Here is a 20,390-nt window from a genome sequence, read left to right as displayed (position 1 = left end):
GGGAAGAGGGGACAGGGATAATTATGAATTTCTATGCAATCTGTAACTTTAGGATCGCATTTGAAAAATCTCAAAACCTCTTGAAATCTCTAGGTGAGGTGAATTAAGGAGTGGAAAATAGCGTTTCTTTTCCAATGGCCAAGAAGTTGATGGTGGATTTGATACGAATCCATCTGTAAATATTCTGCACGAAGCATGGCTCGTGCCACCTCGGCCTCGGCCACCATTAAGCATCCAAATCTCCAGGAAGGATAAAAAGGTTCTGATGGGTCAAAAGTCCAGTGGCTACCACTGTAGAGTGTTTGCTAAATGGATTATTTGATCAGGAGTCTTCTTCTGTGCTACCCCAGGAAAGCATCTCGAACCCAGTTTTCTCTAAGTCACTTTACTAGGAGTATCTGTAGAGAGCACAAAAGGTAATGACTGTGGCCTCAGCCTGGGAGCTCCACCAAATAAAGTCTGATAACTCCGTTATCTCACCAAAGAAGGAAGAAGGTGGCTCTTAAACACTGGCCACTACCATCTCTAAGAATTCCCCCATCCACCTATCACTAGCTTCGCTCCAGAATGACTTTAAGATGGCTTATAACTGTGTATAGAGGAGTACAATGCCCAGAGTTAAATTTAATGAGCAAGATTAGAATGTTGACATACGCTTTCATACCCTTCTTTCTAGCAAAACTTTAAAGTCTGATAGTGACAAGTACTGGTTATGATGTGGGGCAAAAAGAACTCTCAAGCAGTGCTGGGGGGATGGGGAGACTCTGGAAGGCCACCTGATGTGACTAGTAAAGCTGAAGACGCATGTGGTGGGCACGGGCAGCCTGGCACTGGCGCCGTGCCCCCTCGGCGCCAGCTCTCGGTCTTACCGTTCCGCGATGGAGAGCGCCATGTTCTTCAGCCTCTCTTTGTTGGACTGTGGTGCGCTGATCTGGGGGACAACAGGGCTGAGCAGTTTGTTCATCAGCTCTAGCACCTTGTCAGCATTCTGTTCCATTTTTTTAAATTAAGGAAGGAATCGATTATAAATAATCAGTAAAAGAGAAAAGGAAAAACAAAATAACCAAAAGAGGGAACGTTCTGGGGTGATGGATTAAAACATTCTGACCTTGATCTGGATGATGGTTACAGATATACACCTATGGAAAGCTCATCAAGCTGGACCCTTAATGTCCGCGCCTTTTTCCACATCTTAATTAGAACTCAATCAAAACATCTTTGAATTAACAAAAAATGAATTATAAACCTTCTTTTGGCCCACTTTTCTCAGTTTATAAAAGAAAGAGCATAATCTTTTTTAGGCCACGTAATGATCAGCAGTCACCATATGTCCTCATGTCGAAGTACTTATTCTAGTTCTCTCGAAGCACCTCAGCTGTCACCGCCTTCCCTAACACACAGGCCTCACGAGCATGTCTGTGGCGACCAGAAGGGTAAGCACGAAGGCATTTTGTCCCAAAGCTTCACCATCGAAATGTGATGGACGCCTATTCTGCTGCCAAGTGAGATGAGAGCTCAAGGCCTACAGGATGTCCGGGCAATATGTTGTTCTTATTTGGCCAGAAATACTTTATGGGCAGAGGTAACTCTGTAAAATGGGAATTTCACCCTGACCGGACCATTAACTGCCAAGCACTAAGGAGAAAATGCCTCATCAGGACAGCGGTGCAACAGTGGCATTGTCAAACTGTTTGTGCATTTAATGCCAAAAGGCCGACGGATCTATTAAGTACAGAAGAAGGAAAAGGGCATGTCTTACCTTGGCAAGGTCATAGAGCTTTGCTGCTTCTTCAAACAGTCCTTTATTTTCTGCCACGGAAGCAACTTTGTTGATAATAGGCTTTGTGTCACTAGTAAACTTATCTATGACTCCAGGCTGACAAGACAAATTACAGAGGGGAGGAGGAGAGAGATGGGTACGCAGAACTGTTAATTTAAACACACAGAAGCAGTTGGGATCTGAAAACGACTTTAACTGAAAATGCCTGCCCTAGGCAATGCATATATTTCATCTGCTAGACTCTGGCATTCTGGAAGATGTAAGGTCCTATTAAACATATGAAAGGGACCAAGGAAACTACAGATGAAGAAGCAGACTCACGGGCAGCACAGAGGAGTCAGCAATAAGACGTCTGTGCTGCCTGATTGTCCAACATGATCCAGAGGGTAGGTGAAAGAGTCAATGATTTTAAATTTGCTGATGCATAGGCACTAGGAGGAAAAACCAGGAGGCTCAGAGAAAATACCTGAAAGATTCTGGATTTGTTTTCTAAGACAGATGGTAAAAGAAATTCGGTGCTGAAAAAATATATGGCAAATGGCATCAGGATATTTTTTTAAAAAATCACCATTAACATTCAACAGCAACCAAATGGTCAGGAGAGCACGAGAGGCCTTAGGAACCACAGAAGAGCTAGTGTGGACAGAGTGACATCTGACAGGCTATTCTGATTTTCCATCAGCGCTAGACCAAGTCGGGGTGACCTGCTCCTGCCACCCTGGAGGCAGCACAGGAGACAAGTGAAGAGCATGGGCTCTGGAGTCACGAAGGACTGGATTCAAATTCCACCTCCCCTTCTTACTAGCTGTGTGATCCTGCGGGAAATAATGAACTGCTCTTGTTTTCTTTTCCTCATTTGAAAACCACCTTGTTGGATCATTATTGTGGTGATCAGTTAAAAAATACCTATAAAGCATTCAGCACAGTGCTTGGCAAATGTCACTGCTCAATAAGCATGGCCATTGTCACCAGTACTGTCACTGTCCGTTCTTCTGAGCTGGAAGGTGTGCACATTGCGAGCTCATCTTGAGATTGCTGGGTCCAAACCACCCATTTTTACAAGTGAGGAAAGGGAGTTCCTGAGAGACGCAGGTGACTTTCCCAAAGCCACCGGGAGAATGCCTGTGTGGGGTCAGACTGGTTTTTGGCACCAGGGCCTCTGCACCTTTAGCTATGGCTCCCACTGCACACGACAGGTCTCAGGGAATCACTAAGGTCACAGGCTCAGCTGTATCTCCAGGGTCAGAGTGAAGTTCTCAGCCCTCAGAAACTACCTTCTGAGAGAGGTCAAGCATATTTCTAACTTTTTTATCTGGGGAGAGTAGGTGCAGTAAATAATTCCTTTTCTTGCATATTTTCTGAGCCAAGAATGACAGAAATGCAGTCTTCTTAGCTCAAAAATCAGCAGGCACGAACAGATGAGTCCTCTGCACATAATAAAAAAGCTATCTGATCGGGGCGCCTGGCTGGCTCAGTCAGTAGAGCCTGTTGACTCTTGATCCTGGGGTTGTGGGTTCAAGCCCCCTACTGGATGTAGAGATTACTAAGAACAAAAAAGCTATCTCGCTATACATTTACACAGTTTAGAGAAACAGATGTGTGTTAAGATCAAGGGCATCATTTGTGGCCATTCTTTGCTGCTTAAACTACAATTTCATTAAGATCTGCATCTTTATTACTTTGAATCCTAAGATTTAACTATATTCTTTTGACAACTGTACATCCCCAACTGCAAACTAACACATCTCTAGAGGCACATTTAACCCACCTTTCTACTTCCATCATTCTCTAGTTTCCCAAGAATCATATCGAACTGTGGAGACAAAAAAAAGTGTACTCAATTTACTGGACAACGATATACACACAATCCACAATTCTCTGGACACAAAAGAGAGGAAGGAAACAGGGGAGGCAGGAGAAGTTTTACATGAATCAGAAAACAGTGAGACTGAATCGGTATTTTCGCGATCAGAAACCGAGAGAGCAAAGACAACCGAACCCCCCGCTAACCCCGCCCCGGGCCTCATCCGCCACAGCCATGCTAGCGTGACCACACAGCATCACGTCAGCACGGGTGTGTGCACTGCAAATCGTGGGTGGGAGAAAGGAGGGACCGACGTACCTCTCGACTTTCTATCACAAGCTCACTCACGCAGCGCAAAAACATGTTTTCTCCTTGACTATCTTTCTCATCCCTGGAAGGGGACAAAAGCAACACGGTTTCTGGCGTGGACCTGAGGTCTCTAATCGTTCTCAGGATGACAGAGATGAAAGCCAGCCGAAGTCAACGGTCAAAAGTGGGTGTTACCTGAGGAAGTAGAAGTACTGGAGTGCCTCCCTCGGGTCTGTGGACTCAAACTTGCGGGTGTAGAGCATGAGTAGCCGCACAAAGTTCAGCCGCCGCATGCAGGGAGGGTCGCCAGGCTCGTGGCTGACTGCACCATGGGGGACAGAACCGGTCACGACCACCCTGCCCGTCTGACCCAGGCAACCGGGAATTATGGGAGCTGAATCCAAAGACCCAAATCCAAAGACGTTGGTCAGGCTGACCAACGTTTGCCAATGTAAGCTGCACTACCCTGTCCTCAGCTGCTTTCCAAGCAGAGGGGGAAACGGCATTCTGGAGTCCGTTACTAGCGCGCTGCTCTCACACTGGAAGGTGGAGACCGCTGGCCGTTACGGCTCGCGCTCTGAGGAGACCGGACTGCACTGCTAAGGAGTCTGCAGGCATTCATCCACATTTGTCTTCTGCCCCTCTTCAGACTCTCCCGCCCCGGGCAGGTGGGCACAGAGAGTGGCGGCTGGGGTTTCCGCTTAGGGCCCTAACGGAATGTGACTCAGGACTCCAGGGACTGCTTCCCGCTCATTCTCCGGGCGGTCCGACCGACTGGCCACAGAGCTAGCCCTTCACACAGTGCTACCTCCACTGCCCTGACACGACTTGCACCATGTGCCCAAAGCCTCGGTGGTGGCAGGTGCGTGTGTGCTGCCGCCCGATGGGGGAGGGGGTGAGTGATGGGGACGCCAGTGCCAACAAATACTCACGGAGCTGAGCACTCTGTCCCGAGGATTTTAAAAGCAGCTTCAGCTCAAAGAGGACCAGCGCCACGTGGACTGCATGGCAGCGCAGCCGCTCCATGCGGAAGAGAAAAGCGATGGCAGCCTCGAACTGTGCCGTCAGGAAGAGTACTTGGAAGTACAGGAAGGGCTGCTGGTTCACCGTGAAGTGGGACTCGCCTGGGGGAGGAGGAGGCGAAGCTGACTCAGGAGCCAGGCTCTCAGCAGCCCCGACCCCAGGCAGAAGCCCCGCGTGCTCAGAGGACCTGCTGACGGGATGAAGGGGGCCCCGGGCACGGTGGACTGCCACAGGAACCATGACCTGGTTCCACAACCTTCTCCAGACCTCACAACACAACTGGCGAGTGGGGTCGTGCTGTAAAACCCAAACCGCTTGCATAAGTGGGAGAGAAACAGAGTTCAGGACCTTAGGACGACACATAAAAGAGGCTGTTTATCTCCTTTGCCCTGCGAAGGGTCACTCGATAAGGAGAGGAATGAAGATTTCAAAGATACTTCAGTTCACTCAGATTCACAGCTATGTGAATTCAATAAATGCTGGCCACTAGTTGGGACCTTCTTTTGCTCCCAGAATTCTTAAACAGAAACAGTGAGGAGGGAGAGCTTATGTCCCCCTCATTTATGCTCAGATACAGTCATTGCGAGATCCACAAGGAAGCAATAGCCAAGTCCTTCCTCTGTCTCTCCCTGAGCAAACGTCTACCAGAGCAGTTCAAAGAACTGGAGTAAAATAGCTTTTACTGTGTATGACCATGTAAGTCACACACACTGCTTGAGCTCACATGGCCTCTACTTGAATTTGAAATCACTGATGTGTTGTGTTGTGTTCTGAAGATCCGGAGCTCAGAGACGAAGGACGTTCCTAGAGGAAAGCTAAGTTGTGACCTTAGGTGGACAAGACAGAGAAAGTAGTTCCGTTCAGGGTATCTTACCATAGTCTTCCAACAACTGTTTCTGGAACTGTGAAAGAGTGAGCCTGTCTTGTGGGGAGCTGGTGCCGTCGTCATCAAAACACACTTGGTTCAACTAAACCCCCAAGAGAAACACATGCATTGGTACAAACTACGTCCTGAGCCAGGCACGCAGACCTGTCGCTGCTCAGCAGCTCGAGGCTGTGCTAATGGCTGTGGTTACTGGTTGAGAACTATACAACAAAAAACGGGGTCAAGAGGCAGGAAATCCACTAGCCCTATCACCCTACTGGCATCACACATTAAGCAGGTAAAATGTGTGTGCGGAACACAAGCAGAGGGAAGGGGCTAACGCCCTGCTCAGGCAAGGGAAGCGGTGCCTGCCTTCAGCCACAGGTAGTCCTCGGTTTTGTCAGCTACTTCGCTCTGGTTGTCGGTGATGTCGCATCTGCCAATGATACAGTACACGGCCCGCTTGTAGGGGTCCGTGTTGTTCCTGAGGGCCCTGCGGTAATGCAGTCGGAGCTTGTTCTCTGTGGCTGGTGACAACCTAAAGACACAAGGGAACAGACAGCATAGATACACATGCTGAAGACCCTCAGGGGTACCTGCAAGCACCCCGGGTCCCAACCACATAGCAGAGTTACGCAGCCTTCCTTCACAGACACCACCCCAGCCACATCCCCCGCTACCACCATTTTCATCCAACGTGCGGCCACCAACACCTTCGTCTCCCCCGCCTGCCGGCTTCCTCTGGCAGAGGCCTTCAGGGGCACGTCAGAAATGCTGGGGAATTAATACTCCACCGCACTCCCCAGCAACCCTCAAGCCATGATGGACAAAAGTGAGTCCTTCCCTTAAGTGTCTTGGCCCCCACTCTGACCTCCTTGCTCCCTTATACATGTAAGATTACCTCCAAAATAAACTACTTGCACTCAGATCCTTGCTTCGGGGTCTCTTCACCATTAACCCTACTTTAAACTCACTAAGGCGAGCAAAGAGAGAGGCTTATGGTTTACGACAATCTCTGGACGTGGCATCATGAACACTGTCTAAAAACCTGCCTTGAAAAGTATCGCTAGTATTCCACAGGAGAAAATAGAGTAACCACCGTTATTCGTCTCAAATACAAATACATATATTTAAACTGGGTTTCAGTGAATATGAACTTAGCCCAAGTACATTAAAACCCAGAGAAAAATTAATCCTTAGCAGTTCCTTAATGGAAAAGAACTGAAAACAAAACAAACAAACAAAAAACCCAGTTTCAATGATTGCACTTCAAAATGACTAACTTCTCGTTGTAGCCTCTGAGCTACGAAGTGTGTGACAGCACATTTTCATATTGGGCCAACCACAAAAGCACTGAGTGTTAAATGAAGTGTAATGCAGCAGAGTTTTTAAATAAAGCATCCTGGATATGCCCGGGATTTACAGGATATGTAAAATTGTGCTCCTAACCACAGTGCCTCCCTCCCACACAGGAACAGAAAAATCCCCAAACACAAACGCTTCAGTATCAGAATGGGGCTCTTTTAATGTTCTCAACTGATACTCTCGGGCAAGTTCTACTTGCTTTCTAGACTTCATTTTTTTCCCAAGCAGAAACTTATTCTGAGCCATGCACGGGGCAAAAAGAGCAAATGCCGGTGGAGCAAATCCCTGTTGACGGCACGTGGCGTCTTCTGGATGCACCATCTCGTTCACCATACCTTCTGTCCTTGCTGTTCATGTACTCCTGGAACCAGGTTTTAAATTCTCCCAGCTGGTGCTGGGCTCGGTTAACCACCTGCGAAGCGGCAAGCAGGTCCCCACAGCGCATGCAGTAATAAATTAATGCCCACACAGGATGGCCTTCCACTTCTCCATCCTAAAAGAGGAAAGATGCTCAAATAAGCAGGCAAACAAAGCTAACTGATGGCTTTCTGATACACTCACCTCTTCTCATACTAAGTCACTTCAGCTTCACAACCACCCCGTTAGGTAGGGACCTCCCTGTTTTATAAACAAGGAAACTGAGGCACAGGGACATTAAGTACCTTGTCCAAGCTGGTGAATGCAGCCTGGCCCTAGAGCTTTTCCTTGAGAACACCATGTGCTCCACCTGACTGAAAGCCAGCCTGTGGCTTCACCTTGGAATCCCAGTAGCCAGTAACTGGGTAACATGCTCTGTGATAATTCACAGACGTGCGCTCTTGCAACCCCCGCAAAGCAAGGGCTAAAGTTTACCGACCAGTAAGAGACTACCATTACTATACTTGAGTTTATAAAGTGTTAACTACAAATGATTAGTCAAACGGACACTGGCACTTTCATTCATTTGTCGGCTGTTCATTCACTGACTATCTTTGTTTTCGACACTGGGGATCTGAGAAGGCAGCTCCACTCCCACTGTCCCAGTACCGGAGCTGGTCTATCCTCCAAATGCTTCTGTCATCATCTGTACGGAAGCCTGGGATTGCTTTTCTCTCCGCTTCTCTCCAGCTCCTCCAGAGGGGTGGGCCTCAGACTTCCTTTCTTGGTCCCTCAACCCTTCCCCCCACAGGACTCTTTCTAAAACCAGATCTGACCATTATCACTTCTCCACTTGAACCCCTTTGAGGTATTTACATCCAAAGTGCTGGGGCGCCTGAGTGGCTCAGTCGGTTCAGCGTCCGACTTCAGCTCAGGTCATGATCTTGCGGTTTGTGAGTTCAAGCCCCGCGTCGGGCTCTGGGCTGATGGCTCAGAGCCTGGAGCCTGTTTCAGATTCTGTTTCTCCCTCTCTCTCTCACCCTCCCCCATTCATGCTCTGTCTCTCTCTCTGTCTCAAAAAAAAACAAAGTGCTTTAGCCTGGCACTCAAGGCTTTCACCTGCCAGTCCCACGTTTGCCAAGCCCTACCTCACACCCGATATGCTATGCTAGATACTCTTTCCTGCCTCCACGCATCTGTTCATGTTGTTCCCTCCACCTTAAACACCCTTTTCTAAGACCTGTGGCAGGTGAGCCCCTATTTTTCAAGCGCAGGGTGAACCTCACCTCCTTTATCAAGACAGCTTCCTCTGTATCCCACCACCTTGGCACAAAGCTCCAGCTTAGTGCTGCTTTGCACAGGGTATTAAATCTATAAAATAATTCCCCCAACTGGACTATGTATGAGCTGAAAAGTGTCACATTCTAGGAACTGTATCTAACTCCATTCTTCCAGATGTTTGAAGCAACAATCCCAAGAGTCATCCCTGACTCTGCCTGTCACTCCCACATCCAAGTCTTCAACAAGTCCTACTGGGCCTACTTTCAGAACACGTCAAGAATCCAATGACATCCTCCCCCTGAGCCCTCCTCCACTGAGCTGAGCAGCCACCATCTGCTCATCACCTGGATTCCTGCAAGGTCCCCCCAGCCTTTCTCCTAGCCCCACTCTGGTCTCTTTTCCATACAGCAGTTTCCACACATAGCCTCATCTTCGCTGCCAATGCCTATCTCAGAGAGACGACTCCAGGCGTGTAACTCATCACACAGAGAAAGATGCCAGTACCTGAAGTCCAGGCAAGGGAGCCGGAAGTTTAATGTTCAAGAAACTTCGAACCAACTGGTAAGTCCCAGGCACCCCGCCTAGCTGGGCCTGATGCAAGTTTCCAAAGACAGTCACAAGGGTGTAATTCTTATAACTGGAAAAATTGAAAAGGAAAACAAAAAAAAGGTTGAGAACACATACAGGTATCTGTATCCACATCCCTGACATTAGACTGTGAACTCTACAGGGCAGGGCCTGGACTTCAAACCTAACGCAGAGGAGGAAACAGTGCATGCTTCATAAAGCAAACTATGTTACTGATTCAGTGAGGAGTAGACCACCGTACAGATCTTTCATCACTGTGGATGCTCAAAAGCACCCCTCGAGGAACAGAACAGCAGACTTCCAATGCATTAAGGCCTAATGTACAGGTTGCTTCAGCTCACAACCGAATGCTTTGGTGCATTCTTTTTAAACTTTTTATTTTGGAAAGTTTCAAACCTATGAAAAATTTAAAAAAATAGCCCAATGAATACTCATATAACCTTTACCGAGATTCATCAATTGTTATTAGCCTTTGTGCACATGTTTCTCTCTATGTTGATACATACATATATATATATATATATATATACACACGTACACACACGTGTACATATACACACCCACTTGTTTTTTGAACCATTTGAAAATGTATACAAATACAGAAAGCAGGGGCTACTTCATCTGTAAATACTTCACTATGTTCCTTGGAAGAACTAGGGCATTCTCCTACCTAACCTCGATACCATTATGACAGCAAGAAACTGAACATCAACACACTGCTATTATCTAAAATATAAGCCACGTTCAAATTTCCTAATAATACCCTTTATGGTTTGTGTTTCTCCCCTCAAGTCTAGGATCCAGTCAAGGGAATGCATGGCACTTGGTTCTCATGCCATTTCCATTTCCTGTACTCTAGGGTAATTCTACCACCATTTTCCATGACACTGACCTTTTAAAAAGAATCCAGGCCAGCTGTTGGGTAGAATGTCCCACAACCTAGACCATTTCCTCATGATTTAATTAAGATTCAACTTTGTTGCCAAGAATCCCACACAGCTGATGCTGGTACTGCCCACTGAGCCCCAGGTAATATTTGGTTTGATCACCTGCTTAAAAGTGTCACTCACCAGATTTCACCACCTTTTGTAAAAGTACCTTTCCCTCTGAAATTGATAAGTACCCTGTGGGGTAATACTTGGAAGCCATGTGAATATTCTGTTCACCAACAATCTTCTACTGAATGGTTTCAGTTTCCACTGATGTCCTTGCTGAACCAATTACCACACCGATGGTTGCAAAGGATTTTGTATCATTTCTTTTTCATTTATTTGCTAGTATTCTTAAAATCGTGCAATTCCTTAAAACCTGTAGTGTTTTTAAGGTGCTTCCATACTAAGATTAACTGGTTCTAGTTACAGATATTCAGATATGGGGTTAACAGAATAAAGAACTTTCTAAATATGTTTCTTGTCCAAAACAAAACAGACTAACTCAAAAAGTCAGGTGCTCCATATGCACAGATATTCAACACCAGATTAAGTAAAATAACAGAATGAGAGTGTGAGAGAGACACAGAAAAACATCTAAATGTCAATTACAAAAAAAAAAAAAAAAAACACCTCAATGGAATTCGATGCAGTTATGCAAAATGATACTGATAAAGATTTTAAAAAGCAAACTACATAAAACCACATACTGTACACATTTGGATCATAACTACAAAAAACAAAATCAAACAAAATATTCCCATATCAAAAAGTGGTGGGGGGGGGAGGAAATGTGAAAAGGTACAAGAGCCTCTGGCATTTTTCTGTACCAGTCCTACATTTTCTCAACATTTTCAGCCTTATCTGCAAAAAACCATTTGGGGCTGGGTCTACTTTGCCACGCCATCACGATTCGCACCAGCAAAACTACTTTAAAAAGTGAGTATAATTATCATGAAATAGTCCCTTTATCAAGAAATGACAACAAATCCTTGAAAAGGATACCGGTGGGGAGTGACGCCCCTAGAAAAGAAGGGCAATAGGGTGACAGTAATTGTGGACAGCAAACTTCCAAGTAGCTCCCAAGTGCTGCCAAAGGAATTAAGGGGAAAGAAAAAGAATTTTTAAGACAAATAAATATGTAAAATTAAATAAGCAAAATGAAGAGAATAAATTAAACGGGATGGCTTACCAGATATAAAATCAAGAAAAGCCTTGTACCATTGGTGAAGTCAAGCACCAATGTTGAAGAGTGGGTTTACTAAAGAAAAAGCAGTCACGAGCAGTCATACACCCATTAAAAAAACAAAATCCTAGGGGCGCCTGGGTGGCTCGGTCGGTTAAGCGTCCCACTTTGGCTTAGGTCATGATCTCACGGTCTGAGGGTTTGAGACCCATGTCAGGCTCTGTGCTCACAGCTTGGAGTCTGGAGACGGCTTCAGATTCTGGGTCTCCCTCTCTCTCTGCCCCTCCCCCATTTGCACTCGGTCTCTTTCTCTCTCTCTCTCAAAATCAAACATTATAAAAAACTCAGTCCTAAAGGTTTTTATATACTGTCAGAAATTTTGACTCTTACTCTGCTGCTTGTAGCAATATTACCATATACATTAGGATCTTTATGGCTCCATATCAATATACCCAAAACTTACATTAAAAAATTTAGCAAAAGCCTATTATAATACTCTATAAGCTCTTTTGTGCCTACGTAAAAAAGAATAAAAAACATTTGGAGTTCCAAATTTTTCTTAACAAGGGAAGTTTTTGTCTGATGGCATTCATCTCATGTGACTATTGTATAATTATTAAAGTATTTGATAAAAACCTATTCTCTGCTATACCAAGTCTGAATCACCTCAGTTAATGCACAAGGAAATCTTAGGACTTCCTAATGAAGTATTATTTTGTTGATAAAGGGCAACCACACTATAAGGGGACCGGCAGCTGCACAGCTCACTGGCAAAGAACTGCAATTTAGCAAGTGTATTCAACTTGGCTTTCTCTTCTCGAGCTAGCAGAGGCCCAGCACCGTGGCTCTGAAATAAAGAGGGTGCGTTGCACACTCATGACAACCCCTGCTGGCAAATTCAGAGCTGAAAGGAGGGTCCACAGGGAGGGATGAATGGCATAGGTCCTACCAATGAAGGGGATGACAGGGCACAAGGGCATAGCCACAACCCCCTCAGTGACCGACTCCACTTAGTGAGGAGGTGGCAAAGAAACCCAGGCACAAATCACAGGCATTAGCAGCTGGGAAGGATCCAGATGCATAGGGATTAACAGAATAGAGCCAGAAAGAAAATAAAGGTTCAAGGACTCTTCCTAAGGCTCGAAGGTGATAATATTGCCAGCTGTAAAAATTAAAATGCTCAGAGAACAAAAGAGCTTAAGAAGTAACGGCTGAACCACATTAGGGAACAGGATCCTGACCTAAGGCATCATGGCCTAATAATCATGATGTCTCCATACCGAGGGCCAGAGAGTGGAGAAAGAGAAAATGAAAAGTCTAACAGCACTCCCGTTCACCATGACTTTATACTGCTGCAGAAACAGGCCCGGTAAAGAAGTGTGTTTGTGAAAGCAGGATTGTATCTCTCAGCCTCGCTCAACCTTGCTTAAATTATACCAGAGAGAGGGCACTCAGCCCAAGGACTACTAGACACGAGACAAGGCTGACTTCTGGGGGGTTCCGAAGCCAGCCCCGCTAGGCCAGGGCTGCCTTACCTCTGCTCGAGGTAAGCCAAGGCCTGCCGGACAAAATCCATGCGCACTTCCACGCTGTTGCGGCTCTTCAGAGCATCGGTCGCCGGCACCAACAACACATCTGTCATTTGTTTCACCATGTTCCACATGTCAGAGATGTTCTGCGCACAAATGAAACCGCACGTGACAACGCTGCAGGGCTGGAGAAACGGTCTGGCTCTTCGAGGCTCTGACCTCAAAGGCAGAGAAGGTAAGGAGGGGGAAGAGGTTAATGTCCTCCGTCTGAGGCCCTCAGGCTTGAAGCTCAGTACAGAAGACGCGCCTGTGCCCTGCCAGCTGCTAGACTCCATCTTCCAAGGAGCACCTTCCTGTCCCGAGCCGGTTTTCAGATCAGTTTCTATTCCAGGTCTGACATAACCACCCACATAACTGAGACCACACAACAGTAAAAGGAACACTGAATCTCAGTGGGTTATTCCTTACAAGAGAGTGAATACATTTATAATTGTCCAAAGCTCCAGGAGTTTAAACTCAAGTAGCTGCATTTCAGTCCTTACAAGGTCATCTGAGTTTCTTAAGGCTTAAAATAAAGAGTTTAACCTAAATAATATATAGGTTTTGTCCTCCCAGAGACTCTCCAGGGGCCGCTGCTCTTACCCCATTTTGTGAGTGTCACAGCCTCCCATTTTCCTTCCCACTCACTCCCTTCAAAAGACGCCCCCATGAGAGCCTCCCAGGAAAGGAATGGGCATTCTCTCCTTTGTGTTCCCACCACACATATGGGACTCCCTCTCCCAAGAATCCTCCTGTCTGTAAATCTCTCCTTAAAAATGGATTCCCTGAATGCTCTGCAATATTCTAAAGTTAAGAATCCTTAGAAGAGAGCACTGATGAGAAAAGCAGGTTTACACTTCTCCCACAAAAAGAGACAAAATCCTGTTTTCATGTTCTCAGAAACTAAAACTGTAGAAAATCCACCCAAATGTGACTCTTGGTGGTGAGATGGTAGGTGGATTCTTGACTTTCTTCCTTAGATTTCCTTGCGTTGCCTTGTATTTTATTATTAAGAAAAAAAAAAAAAAAAGCTGGATGCATTTTTAAGGACCAAAATAATAATAATACTTATAATCTGTGTAAGATTGTGTTTGCTTCCATTATATTCTTCCCTCCTTCTCCCATTCCTCCTGGCCACCTAACAATCCACCTATCTGCTTTTTTCCACCCAGGGTGAGAAAACTGGCCAGGGATAAGAATTGAGGGACAGGAATAAAGATGGGGAGTCAGAGAGGGTGGGAGCCAGCGGCATACAAAGAACACACCTAAAGATCACATCTGAGTCAGGTTTAATGGGCTCCCGGGTGTAAAAACCACATCACCTTTACAATTCAGCTCTTGTAAAAGAGTCCGTTAGTCTAAGGAAGGAAACTGGTGAGGGAAGAATTGAAGCCTGACAGGACTTCAAAGCAATACATCTTAAGGAGACCTCTTGTGCCCATTAACTGATCCCGGCTGGGTCTTCTGAAGATGCATTAAAAATACACGTACATAGCATCATCATCAAAAAACCACCCCAAAGCTATTTAAAATGAAACTCTGAAGGACAGTTAACATTTTATTCCACAGAGCAGGGTGTCTCTTGAGCACGTTTCTGCCCAGTCAGCAAGCTGCTAATCCCATCTGAAGACCGGACACCGCGTCTCCCCTTGGGTTAGCTCCGGGCGCTACCTTATCGTCCAGCTCTGCAACGGAAGCACAGAGGTCCACGAGGTTAGGCTGCAGGTGCCCATTTACAATCTTCTCGTTATAGATATAAATCTGAAATGAAAAGCAAAGTAAATGGCACAATTTCTATTTTCTCCTCTTCTTTTTAAAACCTCTTAAGGCACTTCCGAAGCCAGCTTTCTGCCCAACAGTCAGCACCAGAAGCTTCAGCCAACCTTTCCTTCCTCAGTGTGGCTGAGCTATCCATACTGCCTGGAGGTCAAGGCCTCTGGCCAGCTTCCCAGATGTGCCTTTAACTTTGGAAGGCAGCATCAACACACCCAAACTAACTGCTACCCCAGCCCTCCTAAGAGCTGAAGAATGGAAGGAGGGTGGTCCCGGTGGAGGAGACCACAGGCACTTTGGCACCTCTCCACCCAGCAGATCCCCAGTTCCAGCAAGCAAGGACCAAAGGGGAAGACAGGACGATGGGAAGACTTCGGCTGCTGCTTTCCTAAGAACCTGGGGCAAAGTTTGGTAATCTTTGCTGGCAAAAGGACTGAATGGCTCTAGGCCAAGGCTGGTAGACTGAGTAAAGAGTGTCAGGCTGCAATCCCCCACATGGGTTAGAACAGCAGTCGCCGTGTGTCTGGAGTACCCACTTCTCCAGGAAAAAATCCTTGCTCCTTAGGAAAATTTTCTCAAGAAAAGGGAACTATGTGGTGTTTAAGGTACGGGAAAACCACTATTACTTTGAATTTTATTTTAAAAGAACTAAAATAATGACATTAAGAACTCGTAGGTTCTCCTCTTTGCCTGTGAAGTCCTTGCCCTACCAAGGACTGAACACAGTAGTGAGGTCAGACGACAGATCAGAACTCCCACTGAACCTCAATGCCCCCTACTCTGTATGAGGGACGGTATCGTGTAGCTTCCAGGGGCATTATAAGGATGAAATAAAATGGTTTTTACACGATAAGGTGGAGTTTATTCACTCACTGTGCATTTACTAAGGGCCTCCTCTCTGCAAGGTTTTTTGTTCAACATAGGATATAAAGATTCACTCTCCTCTGGTAGGATAGCCACATAAACGGGACATGGTGCTCCGAGTCTGGAAAATGTTAGTTTCATGGAGTCTTACTTTCACAGACAAAGAGGCACAGCTTCTCTGCTCACAAGCTTATAACTTCATGAGGCCTGAACTCTGGTGGTGGCCGCGGCAGTGGGACGAGTCAGCCACAGAGGGAGGTGAAATTTAAAGGAGGGAGGTGAAATTTAAAGGATGGAGGTGTGGCAGGGAGAAAGAGAGCAATCTAAAACATGGAGCAGAAAATAAATGAAGGCCTACTAATAAAACACAAGAGAGTTGGAAGGAGAGGGACTGGCAATGGTACGCCCAAGGAGAGAGACTTAGAAAACTGTTCGTAACAAAGGGGTGCAAGCTCACCATCCTCAATTCAAGAAACAAGATGGTTTCTCCTTCTTGATACTATTTTGTGTAGGAAAGCAGCAAATCAGAATAAAACACACAGGCAGCCAGCGCTGTTCTATTCAAAAAGTCAATTCCAGGTCTGTACTGTCTCCTTAGGGCAGCTTCAGTCCAACAGTCCCTGTGCTCGCCACAAAGCATCCCAATCCAACCCCATACCACTGTGTGACCATCACATACAGCCAGAGCCACAGCCCCTAAAATATCATGAGCTTCTCCAGGACAACAATATTAGAGAGTGGTAAATACACTATGCCTACCAAGGCAGAAAAGCATTTAGAAAACTTCTCTCAACCACAAGGGGTGAAGAAAGATTTCTGATTATACCATCAGCCTACTAGGTAATTCAGGTTAATAGAGAACTCCATTTGCTAAGCAGTGCAATTACTCAAGGCTGTACTGTACATGGGCTACTGCCAAATACAAAATGAGACGCCTTGGGTCAGGGGAGAGGGCAGACTTCCATTTCCCTAAGTCAAATGTGAGTCATTCTATTACCCAATTTGATGGAATTCTCCAGGGACCGAGGTGGCAAAATATTAACCAGTCCTCTGAACAAAACCCCAACTTGATTTCAGGGTCTGACTTTCACATGAAGCCTTGGTTCTCTTTTACTCCCCTGAGCACTCACATAGAATTTTCCCGGTTTTGATCTTCTCTGAGAGAATGCTCACCTGCCGGGCATAGGCCATCTCAATGCTATCCAGAGAGCTTCGACCAGGGGGTCCCCCATCGCTGATGTAACTTGGCTGTAGGTAAATACACAGGCAGCATTAAGAACAGCATTTAGTCATGTAAAGAAAAAAATCTTATAAACATACGTTTATCTTTAAGCTGTGAGAAGTCTCTTGCCTAGTCAGACTTCCTCAAAATGATGATTTTAGGGGTTTCAATAAGACAATACTCCCTTCCTATGAATACACAACAAGGGAGCAGGCATGAAACCCAACTCAAAAGTAGCAGGAGGCTAAATAAACTGTAAGGAGACGTCAATGACTGTTCCTGGAAATGCATATCTTTCCAACAATCGGTTCAATCCCAAGCCCCATCTCTACCCCATCCTCTCCCTCTAGGTGTTCCCACCAGCGAAGCTGTTGTTATTTGTGGGCCTCCTGTTTCCTTCCATCAGTCACATCAGACAGTGAAGGGGCTGGGGCTTAAAGGGTTACAATATGAAGATTCAGGCATTTCCAATCCAGAATCCACACTAAGAGAACAGCTGCTGATTAACTGTCTACATCTGAAGATATGAAGCTAGTCTACATTGGGCACTCATTCATTCATTGCTTCAGTAAATGTTTGCGAAGTGTCTGTCTCCCGTATAGCTGAGTGCAAGTGCCACGGCCACAGGGATGACAATAGGCCATGGGTATGGAGCCTGTCCCCAGAGAGTCCACCATCTATGGGGACAATTAGACACAAACATAGGGAAAAGTTGATTACATTTTTTTTTTTTTGAAGAAAGACTAAAATCAATCTTCAGCTAAGCTCCATTCCCTACTGTAATCAAGTATGGGTCAAAATCAGGTATCTCCCATTAGGTATATTCTGAAATTTCCACTACATTATAGTTTATACTGTGCTATAGCAAATTCTTTAAGTTTCTCTCATTAAAAAAAAAATTCAGTGCTGGGGCGCCTGGGTGGCTCAGTCGGTTAAGCAGCTGACTCTTGCTTTCAGCTCAGGTCATGATTTCATGATTCTAAGATAAAGCCCCATGTTGGGCTCTGTGCTGACAGCGTGGGGCCTGCTTGGGGGGTTCTCTCTCTTCTTCTCTCTGCACCTCCCCCCCACACACACGATAAATAAATAAACATTAAAAAAAATTCAATGCTGTATTCTCTAAAATCTTAAAAAAAAAAAAAAAAAAAAAAAGGTGGGAGAGTTTAAAATAGGTTTTCTGGAAAACTGACAAGACAGCAGCAAAACATCCTGGCACTACCAAAGCTGGTAAAAGGAATATTTGTGTGGGTAAGGACGGAGAGTAGCATAGGGAGGAGAGAGGGCAGGAGGCAGAAAGGTGAGATGTAAGCCCTCAAGTTCTCAAGAATGAACTGGGACACCTGGGTTCCAGGAGGGCCATTGGACTCCCTGGTTCTGGGGTCTGGGGCAGAGCACATTCTCTTGGAGCCTCAGGTTCCCATCAGTTGAATGAAGGGGATGCCCTAGACAACCTCAGAAGGTCCTCCTCAATTCTGATTTTCTGCAGTCACTGCTATTAAAAACATTAAACAGTCTACTGACTTTGGCAGATGCTGCTGGCTTGATGACCCAACGACCATTTCAAATCCTTACTTCTCACCTCCATTCCCTGTGTGGCATATGGAGTTAAAGATACCTAACAGTGTGCTGGTAAATATTTGACAACCAGCTTGGGGAAGGGGCCTGATCTATAGTGTTGGCCGCTTTCCATGATATAAGTACTCCCGCCATGACCGATTTCAAGCTATCCCAAGGAGTATCAGATAGACAGCAAAATTTCTGAAAATTTAACAACACGCCCCCATGAGCTGACCTCTACAAGCTACCGAATATGCCCTTCCCCAGCCTCCACTGCAGCTAGGAGTGGCCGAGAACCCTAGTTCTAGTCCATGAGATGAAGCACAAGTCTGGAGTACATTCTGGGGACAGCTTCTGCTCTTTCTGGTAAAGGGAGCACGAAGAGCCTCGCATGGCCGATCAACGCCCCCGCCTTCTCCCAATGTAAATGGGGTGTGTAGAGCTGCAGCAACCATCCTGTGAGCCTCAAGGGAGGTGCCTCAAGGGATGTGCCGAGGACGGTGCTGAACAATGAGAGGCGCTGCGTGTCTGATGGCACCGCAGAACAACTGAATGGAGGCCCACACTCTCCACACCCACGGACTTCTTGTTAGGTGAGAAAAAGAAATCCTTAGGCAAGCCGCCGAAACGGATTTTCTGTTACTCACAGTTGAAAGCATTCCTATCTGAAACACAGAACTGGTGAAAACCACCAGGTTATAATAATAACAGCTACACTTACTGAGCACTACTATATGCTAAGCACTGTCTTAAGTCTCACGACCCTGTAAGATGATATACTGTTATTCTATCAATTTTATAGATGAAGACACCAAAGCACACAGAAAGCAGCCTGTCCGAGGTCACTCCAATAGGAGGCAGTGCAGCCACGGTTTGAGTGCACATTCTGGCCCCGCAATGTCTGCCAGGGCAGCCCAGGGCAACTTTCCAAGGACAGCCATCAAAGAACCAGAGAGCAGTGGTTAGAAATCCTGGCTCCACTACTCACTAGCCATGTGATCTTGATTGCATATACTGCTTCTTTTGAGCCTCGGTTTCTTTAGCTATGAAACAGGGGAGGTCATGGTATCCACCTTGGGTTTGTGGTAAAGATTAAACAAGGAGAAAAATAGTATTTACCGCACAGCATTGTTGTGAGAAATAAGTAGAAAGAACTCAGCACAGGGCCAAATACTTGGCCAATAAACACTAGCTATTACCACTTTTTAAACACAAAATAAACAACCATAATGAACGTAGGAATAAATCCTATAGTGAACACCAATGGATAGATATGGACACTACAGAAACATAACCTAAAATATTTCAGTCTGTGCTGGTTGGAAATTCTCATGTCATTTTTCTAAAATAAACACAATCCTTGCATGAACAGAACTCCCAGCAGCTCATTTTCTCTGCTAACTCTGAGGGTTCCCAGTAACACATAGTTGAGGACTGTTCTATTCGACAGCCAGCCACCCTTCCAGAACAGAACTAACCGCCTGAATGTTGATGACCCCAAAGTCTTTTTAAAAACACAGGGCACTAAACTTGTTAATTCCAGTAGCCTAATCAAGGGGAATGACTAAGAGGATAAAAACGGGAACAACATTTCTGCAAGGACACAGTTGTTTCAGCTACATATACATAAACAGCCTTGAGAAATATTTTCCAGTACTAAAACCTAATTTTTAAAATTATCCATTTAAAAAGTAGTTGGGTTTTCAGCCTTCAAATTTCCATTTAAATTAATTTTGCCTAATGCTCTTGTTTTCAAGGGTAGCCTTCCTTCATTTGCCCTTGGCCAAGTCTCCATCTCACCGCACATAAAGTCAATTATCCCAGAAACAGGATGTGTACACGCACATTCCTGAGCTGAGGAACCAGCAAACATTCACTGGAATTTCAAACCCAAGAGCTGCTTGAGGGCTGGGCAAGCA

General features: G+C 45.7%; 1 protein-coding gene across 7 annotated transcripts in view; it reads right to left on the bottom strand.

The window, feature by feature from the left end:
• The window catches only part of NUP93 (nucleoporin 93), a 103,730-nt gene that overhangs the window by 4,863 nt on the left and 78,477 nt on the right, over positions 1–20,390 (bottom strand). For all 7 annotated transcript variants that reach the window (XM_007090190.3, XM_042968773.1, XM_007090193.3 and 4 more), the window contains 13 exons: positions 16,866–16,940; positions 14,727–14,816; positions 13,023–13,162; positions 9,289–9,421; positions 7,482–7,639; positions 6,154–6,319; positions 5,791–5,884; positions 4,826–5,017; positions 4,089–4,215; positions 3,903–3,975; positions 3,549–3,593; positions 1,760–1,876; positions 870–988 (listed from right to left, as the gene is read on the bottom strand). In XM_007090190.3, coding sequence (XP_007090252.1) covers positions 870–988; positions 1,760–1,876; positions 3,549–3,593; positions 3,903–3,975; positions 4,089–4,215; positions 4,826–5,017; positions 5,791–5,884; positions 6,154–6,319; positions 7,482–7,639; positions 9,289–9,421; positions 13,023–13,162; positions 14,727–14,816; positions 16,866–16,940 — 1,529 coding nt within the window. The remainder of the gene's footprint in view (positions 1–869; positions 989–1,759; positions 1,877–3,548; positions 3,594–3,902; positions 3,976–4,088; positions 4,216–4,825; positions 5,018–5,790; positions 5,885–6,153; positions 6,320–7,481; positions 7,640–9,288; positions 9,422–13,022; positions 13,163–14,726; positions 14,817–16,865; positions 16,941–20,390) is intronic.

This window comes from Panthera tigris, chromosome E2 (genome assembly GCF_018350195.1).
Source record: "Panthera tigris isolate Pti1 chromosome E2, P.tigris_Pti1_mat1.1, whole genome shotgun sequence".
Taxonomy (NCBI): Eukaryota; Metazoa; Chordata; class Mammalia; order Carnivora; family Felidae; genus Panthera; species Panthera tigris.
Note: the sequence above shows the minus strand (reverse complement) of the source record. Positions and strands in the feature narration are given on the sequence as shown.